Source organism: Heterodontus francisci, chromosome 11, assembly GCF_036365525.1.
Source record: "Heterodontus francisci isolate sHetFra1 chromosome 11, sHetFra1.hap1, whole genome shotgun sequence".
NCBI lineage: Eukaryota > Metazoa > Chordata > Chondrichthyes > Heterodontiformes > Heterodontidae > Heterodontus > Heterodontus francisci.
The window spans coordinates 101,478,752-101,494,539 of NC_090381.1; the positions used below are offsets into that span (position 1 = coordinate 101,478,752).

The 15,788-nt window shown below is 42.1% G+C and overlaps 1 protein-coding gene across 2 annotated transcripts in view; it reads right to left on the reverse strand.

Annotated features, from left to right (window-relative positions):
* Nucleotides 1-1,116: 1,116 nt before the first annotated feature.
* The window catches only part of LOC137375422 (WW domain-containing transcription regulator protein 1-like), a 164,581-nt gene continuing 149,909 nt past the window's right edge, over nt 1,117-15,788 (reverse strand). For both annotated transcript variants that reach the window (XM_068042618.1, XM_068042619.1), the window contains 4 exons: nt 15,272-15,468; nt 5,754-5,899; nt 5,473-5,570; nt 1,117-4,698 (listed from right to left, as the gene is read on the reverse strand). In XM_068042618.1, the coding sequence (XP_067898719.1) occupies nt 4,493-4,698; nt 5,473-5,570; nt 5,754-5,899; nt 15,272-15,468 (647 nt within the window). In that variant the 3' untranslated portion in view covers nt 1,117-4,492. The remainder of the gene's footprint in view (nt 4,699-5,472; nt 5,571-5,753; nt 5,900-15,271; nt 15,469-15,788) is intronic.

Sequence of the window (15,788 nt, forward strand, 5' to 3'; positions counted from 1 at the left end):
GCCAAGGGAGCAGTTATGAAATGCAGTGACTGTTGTAATCTAAGAAATGAGGCAGAAAATTTGCACGCAGCAAGCTCCCACAAACAGCAATGAAATAATGACCAGATAACCTGGTTTAGGTGTTGGATGACTTATAAATATTGGCCAGGACTCCCTTGCTTTTCTTAGAAATAGTGCCATGGAATATTTTATATCCACCTGAGAGGGCAGAAGGGGTGTTGGTTTATCATATCATCTGATAGTGCAGCACTCCCTTAGTACTGCACTGGAACGTCAGCCTTGATTTTGCGCTCAGGTCTCTGGAGTTATCACAGAATTGTTACTGTGCAGGAGGAGGCCATTCGGCCCATCGTGTCTGCACCAGCTCTCTGAATGAGCAATTCACCTAGTGCCATTTCCCTGCCTGCTCCCTGTAACCAGTACGTTCTTCCTTTTCAGATAACAGTCTAATTCCCTTTTGAATGCCTTGATTGAACCTGCCTCCAACACACTCTCAGGCAGTGCATTCCAGACCATAACCACTCGCTGCGTGAAAAAGCTTTTCCTCATGGGTGCTTTTGCTTCTCTTACCCATTACTTTAAATCTGTGCCCTCTCGTTCTCGATCCTTTCACAAGTGGGAACAGTTTCTCCCTATCCATTCTGTCCAGACCCCTTCATGGTTCTGAATACCTCCATCAAATCTCCTCTCAACCTTCTCTCCTCCAAAGAAAACAGTCTCAGTTTTCCCGATCTATCCCCGTAACTGAAGTTCCTCATCCCTGGAACCATTCTCATGAACCTTTTCTGCACTCTCTCCAATGCCATCACAACTTTCCTAATGTGAGGTGCCCAGAACTGGACGCAATGCTCCAGTTAAGGCCGAACCAGTGTTCTACACAAGTTTAACATAACTTCCTTGCTTTTGTACGCTATGTCCCTATTAATGAGGCCTAGGATGCTGTATGCTCTATTATGCAGAACATGCTGGCCCAGAGTGCAGGACATGAGCTGGGTACAGAGTTGGATGAGGTGGCAATTAAAGTTAGGGTGGGAAGGCCATGATGCGATTTTATGAAGAAAGATTTTTATCCAGAGCAGAATAGGTGAAAGTTAAAATAAAAACATAACACTCATAAAAGATAAAATCCAATTATATTTATTTTTTTAAAAGCTTGTTGTACAAGACTGCAAGGATTTAAACCAGAACCAAACTGTGTTTACAGATGACCTGTATGCATACCTTGCTATATGCAATGCTCAATACATCTCAGTACAAAATAACCCATGTTCAAAAAATAAGGACACATACATGATACACTTTCACACTGTATGAATAGATTGAGCTATCTATTAAAAGGTTCATACTGAACTAGAAGTAACATATTTTAAAGTAAATCATCCCATTTAATTGAAGAGGTTCTCAGAAGCTCAAACACTTACATGCAAGCAAACCTTGCCTGAGTTGCATTCAAGTTCTGTACTCCATCCGCAGGTTCTCCAATATTATACGTAAAATATAGCTAGTATCCCAACTTTCTTATCTGTTTCCTTTCACATTCCTATTTTCCAAATCCAACCCTCCATGCAGTTTCTCATTACCTATAGCAATGACATAATGACTTTTGTCCATGCATTAACAGCTGTGATGAATATCGCACTCCATTCATTAGACTAATTGTAAGGTCCTGCAAGTGACCTGCAATGGTCACTTTGGATTAATGCCAATTACTTTGGCCAACTACCACCAGAGAGGAGGTCAAACCAAATTTTGAAGGCAAGGGCTATCTCAAGTGACGCCACTCCCTCAGTAGCTCAGATGCTGAATGTTTGATACAAAAATCCTCCTCACCACCCATGTTTTGAGTATACAATGGTATTGCTGTAGCATGAGCAGAGTCTGGTAGAGATGCCAAAAAGTCAGTGGATGTGCAGGAATTCTGGCCACAATAGAAACTGCTCAACTGTTAAGGTCTAAAAGTGCAATTCACTCAACTCACATTAAGATTTCAAGCTTTTAAAAAAAAAAATCAGACACGGTTCCAATTCTACAAGGAAAGGGCCTCCCACTCTGAAGGGAGTTGATAAATTAGGATTATATTAAAGAGATGAGGACAGTTTCCTTATCCAGAATTGTTTCTACATCCTGATTTGTTTCTGGCCACTCACCCCTCCAGGTGGAAGGAAAGGATAGTCCAGACAAAAGGCCTCTCCATTAACATCACTCCTACCAATGACGACCTGCACAGTGAGTTGTTGAGAAGGGCAATGCCCTTTCTCCTTCGTCTGAAATTGCAAATCTTTCCTACCATAGGAAGCTCCATCCAGCTACTCACACCTCTTGCCCTCCCCACAATCCAAAAGACAAACCCTTAGAAACACATGCAACTAAGGCAAGGCACTCTGAGCAATATGCCAAGGTCAAGATGATATGATATGCCAGCAGGAACAATGCACTCAGCTACCTGATCCACCTTCAAACATCAAGATCTATTTAATGCTTAAATCTCCTGTTCATACGCTGAGTGCTGCCTGTTCCTGGGATGTGTCATTTAAAGAAGGACCATTATACAAGCCACAGAGTTAACTGGAACAAAGTATAGTGGCTTGCGAGTTGAACCAAGCTCATTGCTTTTCGTCATCCAATTCGGCACCATTATCTGTTCCACTATTTTCCATTTAGAAACCTTGCTGTAACTGCTCATCAATAAGTTTTCGTTCTAGAAAAGGGGGTGTTAAAATGGTGCCTGTAAATTCCTTGCCCACAGTTCACACTGATTCTGAATTCTGGGCACTCATCTGAATACAGAGGAAGAGCAGCCAACAAAATGGACACTGACTTTTAATACAGTTCGATACGTCAAGCACTGCAACTTGCCACATTTGGTGAGCAATACATGATAGAGACTGCAATATCAGGTCTAAGTTCGCTTTTTGGAATTTAAATGATTGATTAATGTTTGCCAAAAAATTCATTTTCTACAGGTCACCACCCCTCCCCCCACCTCACTCTGTAAATTACAGGTGCATTCTCCCTGTGGGAAGGGAGCCACTTGTTGGTCAAGTGGGATCGGGCAACCCCCTTTACACTGCTTGAAACAGCACATCAATCATTATTTTGTAATGAGGGCATCCTCTTTTGGACATTCAGCGACGATCCATCACATCATTCCTTTCCACTCCCAGCTTGCACAATACATCTCATTCAACCCTAAACGTCTCCCAATCCATTACAGATTTTCCATTTTCATTGCTCCAAATTCGCACTTAAGAACTGACAAAAGAAAAAAGATCCTGTTCCATTTTTAAAAAAGTATAACGATTCGAGTACTCGACATGATAAAAATCCAAAATCCAAGTTTCATTATGATAATAATTAAAAAAAGGTTTTTAAAATAAACTAAGTTTCCACCCGATAAAAATGTGGTTTTTTTTTTTGCAAAGTCTATTTTTACAGCACATAATATTATAACATAACAAACTATTCGGGTATACAATTACATTTAGCTACGTTATAATCTCGAAGCTTTGAAAAGATATGCGCTGAGAAGCTAATGAAGGTGACATTAGGGGACACAGCGTGCTCTGGCCATGTTCCCCTGTCCACTATTTCTACAGAGGCATTAGAAGCTGTTTGCTTCAAATGGTTTAACACCTCCACTCAATTTAGCAGACAAAGGAATGCCGTGTGAATGCGGCAAACCTGTGTCTACTGACGCTGCCAACATTGGCATCTAGGCCATGAGAATTAAGTAATAGTACACTATAGAGTAATACAGAACTGCAGCATGAACCACCAAAGAATACAATGGTGCCCTATGTGCAACTGGCTACTAATCATCATCACGGCGACAAAAACTCAGTCTCCAAATCTGGCCATTCTTTGTACATTTTTTTTGATGTTGAACAATACAAACAATTTTAAAGCTCTGTTTGTGTTAAATAGATGATAAGTGTTTGGTATCACTTCATTCTTCTGATAAAATGTCACCACAACTACTTGCATTAACCACCCCAACCCCCCACCCCATCCCCTTCCCCAATGTGTTTCTTTCAACTTTGAACCAAACAGACTCTAGCCATGCTATTACTCGAAAAAACAAACAGCTCGTCTTTTTGGTTCATTTTCATCTTCCTTTTGGCTGCTAATAATATAATAATATTATAATAATGGAAAAAAAATCATCCAATTTGCCATGCAAAATAGGATAAGCAGTGGAATCTTTGATCTTCTGCTAGAGGTTAATCCCATGAATATGTGGAAGTTCAAAGACATTGAGATAGTTCAAGAATATAGATCATATAAAGTACTGCTAGCTGCCTTTTCTTTACTTAAATGACAAGCATATACCACTTTGGGGTGTAGGAGAGAGCATAAGAGTCATCAGGCAAACAAAAAGCGCTACTTGAGGCACTTTGCCTCTGATCCAAGCAGAAAAGGTAACTCCGTCTCAATTTTTATTTTAGTTTTCTTTCTTTCTTTCCTTCTTTCTTCCTCGTGCTTCCCGAAGTGCTTACAACCAAGTGAGGAAAGTCTCTTTAGGGTTAAGGCTGGACTCCACGTCAGGCAAGATGTCTGATCCGAAGGGCTCCTGCAAACTTGGCATCAGGTCCTCACCTTCCAGGGTTCCGAGATCCACATTGGTTCCAGGCAGGGAGTCCAGGAAATCAGGGAAGCGGCTGGGTTGATTTGTAGTCATAGCGGTTTGCCCCATGTCTCCTGTGGGGAAAGTATTTCAGGCTTACTTGGAGCTCCATAGAAATGTTAGCACATATCCCTCCCTCTTAAAACACTGTCACAACTACAAGAAATCACAGTCTGTCTTAGAAAACATAACACACCTACCAAACATGTTTGTCTATGTAACATTGGTTGTGAGGCATGTTGGTATATCCTGAGGATGTCATAATTTACTTCTTTCAAACCTCAAGTTTTTGCAATGACTCAGTTGGTCAATGGACTGGCCAGTTTGGAACTGAGCTGTATTGAACAGAAAATCTATAAACAGCCAATTAACCAAACTAATCCCCATTCACTTCATTTGTATTGAATGAATATGGGCCAAACTACATACCATTCACTTTCATTGTGTCGAACTCCCATGGGCCAAACCATTTCCCATTCACTCACATTGTATAGAATTTGAACGAGATAAGCCATTCCCCATTTATTTACATTGTACTGAATTCCTGATCCAGGTTTTTGGGATATTAGGTAACTACCACTCCAAATACAGTACATCCAACATATTGACATTCAGCATATGTTAGAAGATTATCCTCCTGGTTCTAAATGCATGTTTTAATTGGTCTGTCTTTTTGTTTAAATCATATTGCTTTGACCAATAGATTCATAAATTGCGTTTTTCTCACTGTGTAGCTTACACCAAAGAATTTCTTAATAAACTAGTTACAGTACTAATCTATCGCACATTCGCAAAGTCCCGTATTATACAGTCAAAAAAGAAAATGAGCCTTGTTGCTCTGAATTCACCTGTATCCATTTCCTCCACGTGACCCAGAAAGTCTTCAGGTGTCCTTCCTAATCCTAAACCACTGTCTGCACTTGCCTGCCGTGAGTGGTACGGTCCACTGTGTATGAAAACCATCAGGGAGTGGTGGTGACAGTAGTGGATAGGGAGGTTGGAGAGGGTAGGTGGAGGAGAAAGGGAAGTCTGTTATTAACATTGTATTAAATCAAAGTCTCTGGTATAAAAAAAGGTCAGTCTCTGCTAATTCTGGTATTCCTATCTTGTGAATTAAAACACAACTTGCCTGCTGAGGAAGGGGTCGGAACCATTGTTTGTGATGGCATGCATCTCCTGTGTCATAGTCGGTGTAGAGACTGCATTCTGGGCTGTGGAGATGTTATCCGATTCAATGGGAATCTGATTGGGAATCTGATTATACAATGCCTTCTCCTGAAAGAAATACAAATGCTGTAACCAAGTGTCAACCATAAAGAAACAAATGCCCTTTTAAGTAGGAACAAGTCATGCACAAACCTTGAGGATCTCTGACTCAGACAGCTTAAGTAATCTGACAGGCTACATACACACACACCTCAGAATGTTACAGTCCAAATCACTTCTCATTGGCAGGATTCTTTGCTGATGCCCCTGACCCCTTCACCAGCTGATGAAATGTGATTGAACAGCACACAGTTCTGGCTGTGGTGGCACTGGGATAGATTTTCAGCTTGCCACCCGATTGTAAAACTAATGTTGGGAATCAGTGAAAGTGAAAATTCAGCCAGATTTCTATTGTCCATTATCTCTGAATATCTATTAGTTGTGGCCAACTTACTTCCTCTTCAACAAGAAACAGAAAATTCTGGAAATGCAAAGCGGGTCGTCAGCTGGAACCACTATAACCCAGCATGTGAAAATACATGTTAATGTTTCAGCTATAGACCTAGGGTTGCCAACCCTGTTTGCCTTATTCTTGGAAGTTAATTCATATGAGCTCCTGCCTCCGACCACCCACGGAAACAGCCTTTTCCCACCTGCCAATCTCCAAAATTTTTATAACTAATGAACAAAAGTGATCAAGGAAAATCAAAAAAGACACAATTTATTTTTAACTCCCCTATGATTTTTCTCCTGGGTCCCTTTAAATCCTGGAGGCTCCAAGGCAATGCTGTAGGGTTGGCAACCCTACATACACCAGGTTATATCTGCAACATTAACCTGTCCTTTGTCTTCACAGAGACACAGGCTGGCCGAGCATTTACATTTTTGTTCCGGATTTCCTGCATTTGCAGTTTCTTTTTTCTCTTTTGATTTGTTGAAATACCTACTGGATTCTCTCTATGTTGGTCACAAAAGTACATGGTGGGGAATCCAAGCTTGCAACGAGAAAGCTATCTTGGTGACATCAGAACATAGCTCATTTGAACAAGAATCTAGGTAGGTGGGGGGTGAACTTTGATGTGGGGTTGGGGGGGGGGTGTGGTGGTGGTGGGTTTCTTCCATTCGTTTACTGTTTTCTGGATCTACAACAGACATTTGGGACAACGCCTAGCCAGAATTAGACATGAAACCAAAATCCTGTCAGCCCTCTGAGATCCCATGGCGCTATTTCAAAGAAGAACTAGGGATCTCTTCCTGGTGCCCTGGTCAACATTTATCACTCAACCACGTCACTAAAAAAGATTATCCGGTCAGTTATTTTATTGCTGTTTGTGGGAGTTTGCTACGTGAAAATTGGCTGCTACGTTTCCTACATTGCAACAGTGACTACACTTCACTACTTTGTCTGTAAAGCACTTTGGGATATGCTGAGGTCATGAAAGGCACTATATAAAGGCAAGTTTGTTCTATTCTATTTTGTCTTTTCTCCTTTACAGATGCTGACTGACCTGCTTTTTATTTCCAGCATTTTCTGTTCTTATTTGTGATTTCCAGCACTGTAAGTTGTTTTTATTGATATAAGATCAGGTATTTTCGATGTAAGGAAAGACCATTTAGCACTGTCTAATTCTGTAGCAATGCTGTGCTGTGCCAATGGGCTGCTTTGTATAATACTGGACATTCAGAAGGTTGAGTTAAAGCAATTTACAGAACCAGGTCATAGTTCACTGTGTGACCTTTAGGAGCAGTCCTGAAGATGACGTTCCCTTCTTTAGCATCTAGAATTGCATGCAGTTTGGAAGATTTGTGGCACTGGAAGATTTTGCTACAGGGCAGTGATTTCAATGTTTGTGCTTTGGGACTTTCGACCATGAGGAGGTGTCTGATGAAAGGGGTCAAGCTGCTATGTGTTTAACCTCTGACCTGACCTCTGGTTTCTGAGGTATTGAACAAACTATGTTTTTAAAAAGAATGAATTATAAATATAACTTTTTAAAAATATGTATTTTCCCCTTTAAACTTTCAACCGTTGGGAAAGTTAACGGCTGATCAAATTTCTCAATTGTTCAGAAAAACACTGGATCACCACTGAGAGATCTCCCGGAATTCTTTTTGTTCTTCCTTTGGGCGTGGCTCTGAGCAGCTGCATCCCACGCAGGAATAAGCAGGGACAGGCCGACTGGGCAGCTGCTGTTTAAGGCCTACTGATACTTCAATGAGAAAAACACAGCCCCCATCACAGTCTTGAGCCTAGGGCTCTGCTTCCCGCTGTCGGCCAAGGGCAGCAAAGAGTGCCTTTAGTCAGCATTTTCTACTGTCAACCTGCATGGAAACAGCAGCAAAGATTTAAGATGGTGCTTTTCTTTCTTTAGTCAGTCACTCCTCTGCTCTCATCCCTCCCCCCACCCCCCTCTCTATCCCCTCCCCCACCTCTGCATAGGGATTGCTATACTGCATCATGCAGACATGTCTAGGCTGGTATTTCGCACTGTGCAGCTTGTAGATTTACCCGAATTAACTAACTGGTCTGTGCTTGTCTGGCTGGCACTTCCCATTAAAACCTAATAAGCTGACCTCACAAAATATTATATTACCACAATTGATTTATTTAGAAAGGAAAATTCTGAGATCTAGGTGTTTTATGATCTCCACTGTGATCATACACTGCGAGTACAGGTACGAAGATCATTAAAGAAAGAAAGACGTGCATTTATATAGCATCTTTCACAACCTCAAGTGGTCCCAACGCACTTTACAGCCACTGAAGTACTTTCAAAATGTAGTCACTGTTGTAATGTAGGGGAATGCAGCAGCAAATTTGCGCAGACCAAGCTCCCAAAAATAGCAATGAGATAAATGATCAGATCGTCAATACAAAATCAAAATACTGTAGATGTTGGAAATCTGGAACAAACACAGATAATGCTGGCAATACTCGGCAGATCTGGCAGCATCTGCGGAGAGAAAAGCAGAGTTAGCAGAACAGTTCTGATGAGGTCACAGACCTGAAACGTTAACTCTGTTTTTCTCTCCACAGATGCTGCCAGACCTACTGAGTATTACCAGAATTTTTTGTTTTTATTATAAATGATCAAATTGTCTGATCTTAGGTGTTGGTTGTGGGCTAGATATTGGCTCAGACACCAAGGAGAACTCCTTGGCTCTTCTTTGAAGTCGTGCTGTGGTATTTTTTATGCCCATCTGAGAGGGCAGATAGGACCCTGGTTTAATGACACATCCAAAAAACGGCACCTTTGACAGCGCAGTGCTCCCTCAGTACTGCACTGGAGTGTCAGCATAGATTTAGTGCTCACGTCTCTGGCGTCAAACTTGAACAACGTTCTGAGCCAAAGGTGATGATGCTACCAGTGAGCAAAGACTGGCAGAAAGAACTTGCAGTTATATAGGACCTTTCACCTCCTCAGGATATCCAAAGTGCTTCACAATCAATGAACCGGAAGTCCAGTCACTTTTGTTATGTAAGCAAATGCAACAGCCAATTTATGCACAGCACAGTCCCACAAACATCAAATGGGATAAGATACCTATTGTGGTGGTGGCAGCTGCAGTGTAAATGTTAATGGGAGCGCAAGACAGGTCTCCGACTGTTTTTTGAATAGTGCCGTGGGATCTTCTACAACCATCTCAACAGGCAGGTAGGTCTTTGGTTTAACATCTCACCCAAAAGACAGTACTTCTGACAGTGCAGCACTCTTTCAGTACTGCACTGAAGTGTCAACCTAATTTATATGCTCAAGTTTCTGTGTTTGCCTTGAATCTATGACCTTCTGACTTAGAGGTAACCACACTACTGAATTCAGCTGAAACCCTTTACGGTGTAATATCTGATTCATGGCTGGCACCATTTTCCTGTGCCCAAATCCCTGATATGTGCTGCCATCAAACGAAGCACTGCACCAGGACTGCTAAATTATAACATTTACCTCATGGTCTTTCCAATAGAATACCATAACTGGAATTAACCCATCTCCATTGGTAGCACTCACGCCTCAGAGTCAGAAGATATTGGGAGGTGTCACCTTTTGTCTTATCTGCTCGAGTGGATGCAAACAATCCCTTGGCGTTATTCAAAAAAGAGCAGGGAGTTCTCTTGATGTCCCGGTCAGCATTCTTCCTTCAATCAACACTGCCTAAAGCAGATTACCTGGTCACTCATTCATTTGCTGTTTGTGTGACGTGGCTGTATGCAAATTGGCTGTCATATTTACCTACATAACAATAGTTACTGCACTTCAATAGTAACACACTGGGCGAGATTTTAACTCATTCAAAACCCACCCAGTTATGCAGAGTTAAAATCAGGACCATTGTTTCTAAAGCACATTGGCATGTTCAGAAGTTGCAGGTTTTTCTTCTTTCTATGGTTGAAGAGACTTAGCAGTTGGCAGGAAAAAAGACAGAAGCGCAAGATGAGAGCCAACTGCGAAACAGCCCTGACAACCAATTTTATCTGCAGCACCTGTGGAAGAGTCTGTCACTCTAGTATTGGCCTTTATAGCCACTCCAGGTTCTGCTCCACAAACCACTGACCACCTCCAGGCACTTACCCATTGTCTCCCGAGACAAGGAGGCCAAAGAGAAGAGAGATGGTAGCACTAGGGAAGAACCTAACCAATGTGCGTTAGAGGTGATCTCTCTCAAAATAGTGCTCTGACATGCAAGATCTCAGGGTAGATACTCCTGGCAGAAGTGAGGAGACAAAAATCATTTTTAAAATTTGCATTTTTGATTTTAAAAACCTCTTGACCCAAAGTCTGACCTCATCCCCAATTCCTCACTTTGGTGACAGTTCTACCCATAAGTTCCACTCTCAGGTGGAGTGTTTGAGTTTGACAGAGTACTTACCATTTCTCTGCTTTTAGCAACTAGAAGGAATGATTAGAGCCTCCCAGCCCATCACTCCCCACTCACTACCAGAAGGAGTAGTTTAGGCAAATTGCATAGATGCATTTAAGGGGAAAACAGATGAGCACTTGAGGGAGACAGGAACAGAAGAACATGCCAATAGGGTCAGATGATGAGGGGTAGGACGAGGCTTGTGTGACGCATGGCCTGTTTCTGTGCCGTAAATTCTAACTAATTCTATCTAACTCCCAGGCAACCTGGTTGAGATTAGCATACAGTCTACTTCTCCATCTGACAAGAAACCCATGTGTGAATCAGCGGCATAAACTTTGGCTAAATTTCAGTACACACAGGATTTGAAGGCACAAGTTGCTGTGATGTGTCCATTATTGCCGCACATAGATCAGTGGTGAGTGCGCATACTTGAGACACACAGCTGGTGTCTCCATTTTCTGATCTGTCACTACACCGCAGCTAACTCCACGCTATACAGTGCCAGCTCTGATAAAGACATTTTTAAAGCATTTATTCCATTCAATTGCCATTGGTGATTCATTGATTTGGGAACTCTCACAGTGTGAGTAATAGCATTGCCACTGGGAGAACAATGGGAAGGAAGGAGGCTGAAGTGTTTGGTCTTTGAGACCAATTGGCACATTTTTCGATTTCTTTTTACCCAATGCTTTTAAGGTCAGATGAATAAAAATTGCATTTCCCACTACTCAACTCCAATAATGTGTCTTAATCTTAGCCCCTGGAGCCCCTTACTACATCAATGATAATCTTTCTGTTTTCCCAAACCAGACATCCTTATGAACTCTATGTGAGAAATGAGCTTTCCAGAAACGGGATTAAGACCATCCAAACTCATTAGAATAGATCTGACTTTGAGCAATAGTGTAAAATGGATAATAGTGAATTGGCAGCCTCTTTTACATCGCTATTGATTTGTATTTCCATTAAAGTCAACGCAAATAAAACTCGAGGAAGATGTAACGTAGACTGCTAATTCAGCATCGCATAAAGTCAAAATCTACCCTGTTTTATTTAGAATACAGACTTCACTGATCTGATTTATGTCAATTTCTCTTTAGCTAAGGTTGTCTGCTGCTGAAATCTTCATCTTTAAATGAAAGCTTGCTCCCTGATTTCTCTCCCTCCCCTTGGAAAAGAGTCTCATCTCCATTCAGAACATTAGAAATAGGAGCAGGAGTAGGCCGTACGGTCCCTCAAGCCTGCTCCACCATTCAATAAGATCTTGGCTGATCTTTGACCTCAACTCCACTTTTCCACCCTATCCCCATATCCCTTGACTCCCTAGGTGTGCGGAAATATACCGATCACAGTCTTGAACATAGTCAACGACTAAGCATTCACAGGTTTCTGGGGAAGAGAATTCCAAAGATTTACAACACTCTGCGTGAAGAAATATCTCCTCATCTCAGATCCTTATCCTGAGAATGATGAGCCCCTAGTTCTAGACTCTCCAGCTAGGGGAATACAGCCTCTCAGCATCTACCCTGCCAAGCCCTCTCAGAATTTTATATCTTTCAATGAGACTACCTCTCATTTTTCTAAACTCTGGAGAATATAGGCACATTCCACTCAATATTCTACATGATCAGTAAGTTCAACCCACACCTCTATTCAGCTCATTTAATTTTAGTAGGGGTTTTTCTTTTGTTAATTTCTGAGTTACTTGACAGAGAAGTCAAATGTCTTTGTCATCAAATAACCATCAGTCACGGTAGGAAAAGAGCTCTCCGATTTAAGATTGATGAACAGTAGCTTTGTTACTCTCCCTCCGAAGAAAACACAGACTCGACTAAATACATGAGCCTGCGAGGCAAAACAAGCACGAGCACAGCCCACATGCCAATGGCTACTGATCTCCCTCATTATCCCCCCACCTGTCCATCAGCAGGTATATGGTTTTCCGTATGCTGGCTTAGATCAGGCATGTTTTATATTGTTTGCATGCTTTCCTTTATCTGGAGACAGTTCTGAATGGAGTCAGATTTCTTTCTTTCTGTTACTTTTTCTCTGATTTAAAATTTGTAGTTATTTTCACAGCTACTCCTCAGGTTCCCCGCCTCCACCAGCTCCAAGTAATGGACTCTCAAACAAGTACTGATCTCTGCTGGTGCCATCTGAGCAAGCTAGTATCGGTTGAGAGCATTTGACTAGATGTATAACCAGTTACTAACTATCTGTTAAAAGGCACTGGGATGCTCCTGACTTGGTAAACGAGAGAGCAAGGCAGACACAAAGAAATGAGAGATTGACAGAGGGAGAAAGAGAGAAACAGAATGTGAGATAGATAGGGAGGGAGAGGTACAGAATGTGAGATCAACAGAGCAAGCGAGAGATTTATACTTTTAATTGATGATGTTAATTTCTGCCCAATAATTTACTGGCTGTCAAATTATCAGAGAATACCACATGGTATTAGACAAATCTGCTGACTGTCCCTTTAAGGCTACAACCCTCTGTTACTTGCTTTCTGTGGAGAGAGCTGAAGTGAAATCCTCCTGGAAAAACAATCATATTCCAAACAGGATTTATTTTGAAGATAATGTGGCAGAGATCGATAACAGGAAGTGTGTGCTGTGTTTACTTAGCGATGGTCTCTGCTGTTCTTCCTCTCTTCCCCGCCAATTCCTGTAGATCACATTTAGGAAGGAATGGGGGAGGGGAGGGGGGGGGGGTGGGTGGCAGGCTGGACAGAGGTCAGCTTAATTAATGTAGAAACCTTGAAATTCTACCTCTCGATCTCTGCTACCAGAAAATCTTCTATACATGAACTACACAGGCAAAATCAACCAGGGTTCCTGCTCCTGATCGCCATCCAGTGACACCTTATGGAAATACAAATATCTTTTTTTATTCATTCTTGGGATATGGGCGAGGAAGGTCAGCGTTAATTGCGCCTCCCTCATGACCCTTGAGAAGATGGTGGAGGGCCTTCTTCTTGAACTGCTGCACTCCATATGGTGAAGGTGCTCCCACAGCACTTTTAGGTAAGGAGTTCCAGGGTTTTGACCCAGTGATGTTGAAGGAACAGCGATAGATGTCCAAGTCTTGGTGACTTGTTGGGGAACTTGGAAGGTTGTAGTGTTCCACGTACCGACTATACTTGTCCTTCTTGATGGTGAATGTTGCAGGTTTGGGAGGTGCTCTTGAAAGGTCAGGTGAGTGGAGTATCAGAGTATGCTGTGATGCCTCCTTCTTCCAACATTTATCATCTAACCCAACACATGTGGAATGCTCTTTGAGACCCCAGAAGATTGCCACACATGTGCATGTTTTATCAGCTGTAACTTAATGCCAATCAGGAGCAGGAATCCTAGTTGATTTCTGTCCCCTTTCCCACCCCGCCAATCCGGTGATGCTGAGATCAATCATGGTCCAACAAAATTTTTCCTTGGCTGGAATTAAATGGCTTGGTGAGGACAGATTATAAAAACTGAGGTCTTTGATGTAGCAGAGTACCATTCTATATGTTGCACGTACCTACCAAATAATTGGGTGAAGCTGGTTTTCATGTCTTTGCAATGACAGACTATGGTTTATTTGCCAAGAAGTTTAAAAAAACAGTCAATAATCCAGATAATCTGATTTCTTCAAAGACGGACAGGTGGCAGATGGAATTTAATACTGACAAGTGTGAGGTGATGCATTTTTGCAGAAGGAATAGGAAGAGGCAATATATACTTATGGCACAGTTCTAACAAGTGTACAGGAATGGGGACCTGGGGGTGCATGTGCATTGATCTCTGAAGTTGGCAGGACATATTGAGAAAGTGGTTAGTAAAGCATATGGAATCTTGAGCTTCATAAATAGAGGCATTGAGTACAAAAGCAGGGAAGTTATACTGAACCTTTATAAAGCTCTGGTTAGGCCCCAACTGGAGAATTGTGTCCCGTTCTGGTCACCACACTTCAGGAAAGACATGAGGGTGCAGAGGAGATTTACCAGAATGGTTCCAGGGATGGGGGATTTCAAGGTTAGGTTGGAAAAGCTGGGTTTGTTCTCCTCAGAACGGTTTCCTCCCACAGCCAAAGACTTGCAGGTTGATAGGTAAATTGGCCATTATAAATTGCCCCTAGTATAGGTAGGTGGTAGGGGAAGATGGGGATGTGGTAGGAATATGGGATTAATGTAGGATTAGTATAAATGGGTGGTTGATGGTCGGCACAGACTCGGTGGGCCGAAGGGCCTGTTTCAGTGCTGTATCTCTAAATAAATAAAAAAAATCCTACCACTTGCTTTTATGGGGCTGCACCAAATTACAGAAGTTAGTCAATTAATGAATCTATGGGTTTAATTTGTTGGTGAATATCCTTGTTAGGTTTCCTTGTTGCAGTTATAACACCATGTTGTTATGGTCTAAAGAATCAGTTATTATATTAGATATCATTTTATAGCTTAAGGAAAGCCCAATCAGTTAAGGCACTGTGTAGCTCAGCAATGCATTTATCAACATAGCCATCATAGTAGATTTTAAACAGGACCAATGTGTAACCTCGGAGAGGAGATATCGTGGGAGTGGGGGGTGGGGTGGAAATAGCTACCTGTCTCATGAGCTCCTGTTGCAGATGCTTAATCCTCTCCTTTTCCATTTGGATCTGCTGGAGCCGCATCTTCTGCTGATGCTTCTGCTGAACCGTTATGGCACTGGATAGGTTCATCATGGCCATCCGGGGATTCTGGGAGGGCAAACCGGGAGGGGGCACAGTGGTGTTTGGCGTCATCTGCTGCTGGTTCATCACTGGGGAGAAAGGAGGAAAACAGTTGACTTTTACAGAGTGTAAAGTGACATTTCCGCTGCAGTGTAATTATTGTCTGTAATCCTGTGCTGTTGGCCTGTCACATGTACGTCTGAACTATATGACGCCCAGCAAATGAGGTCAGAGTGAATACAGTCCCCTCATCCTGCTTTTTGTTTAAAGTGGTGGGCCCCACATCTTTCCACGAGGTGGGTACATCAACCTGAACGTACTGCAGGAGATTTCCTGCTAAAAATAGAATTAGATAGAATGTACAGCACAGAAACTGGCTATTCAACACAACTGGTCTGAGCCAGTGTCT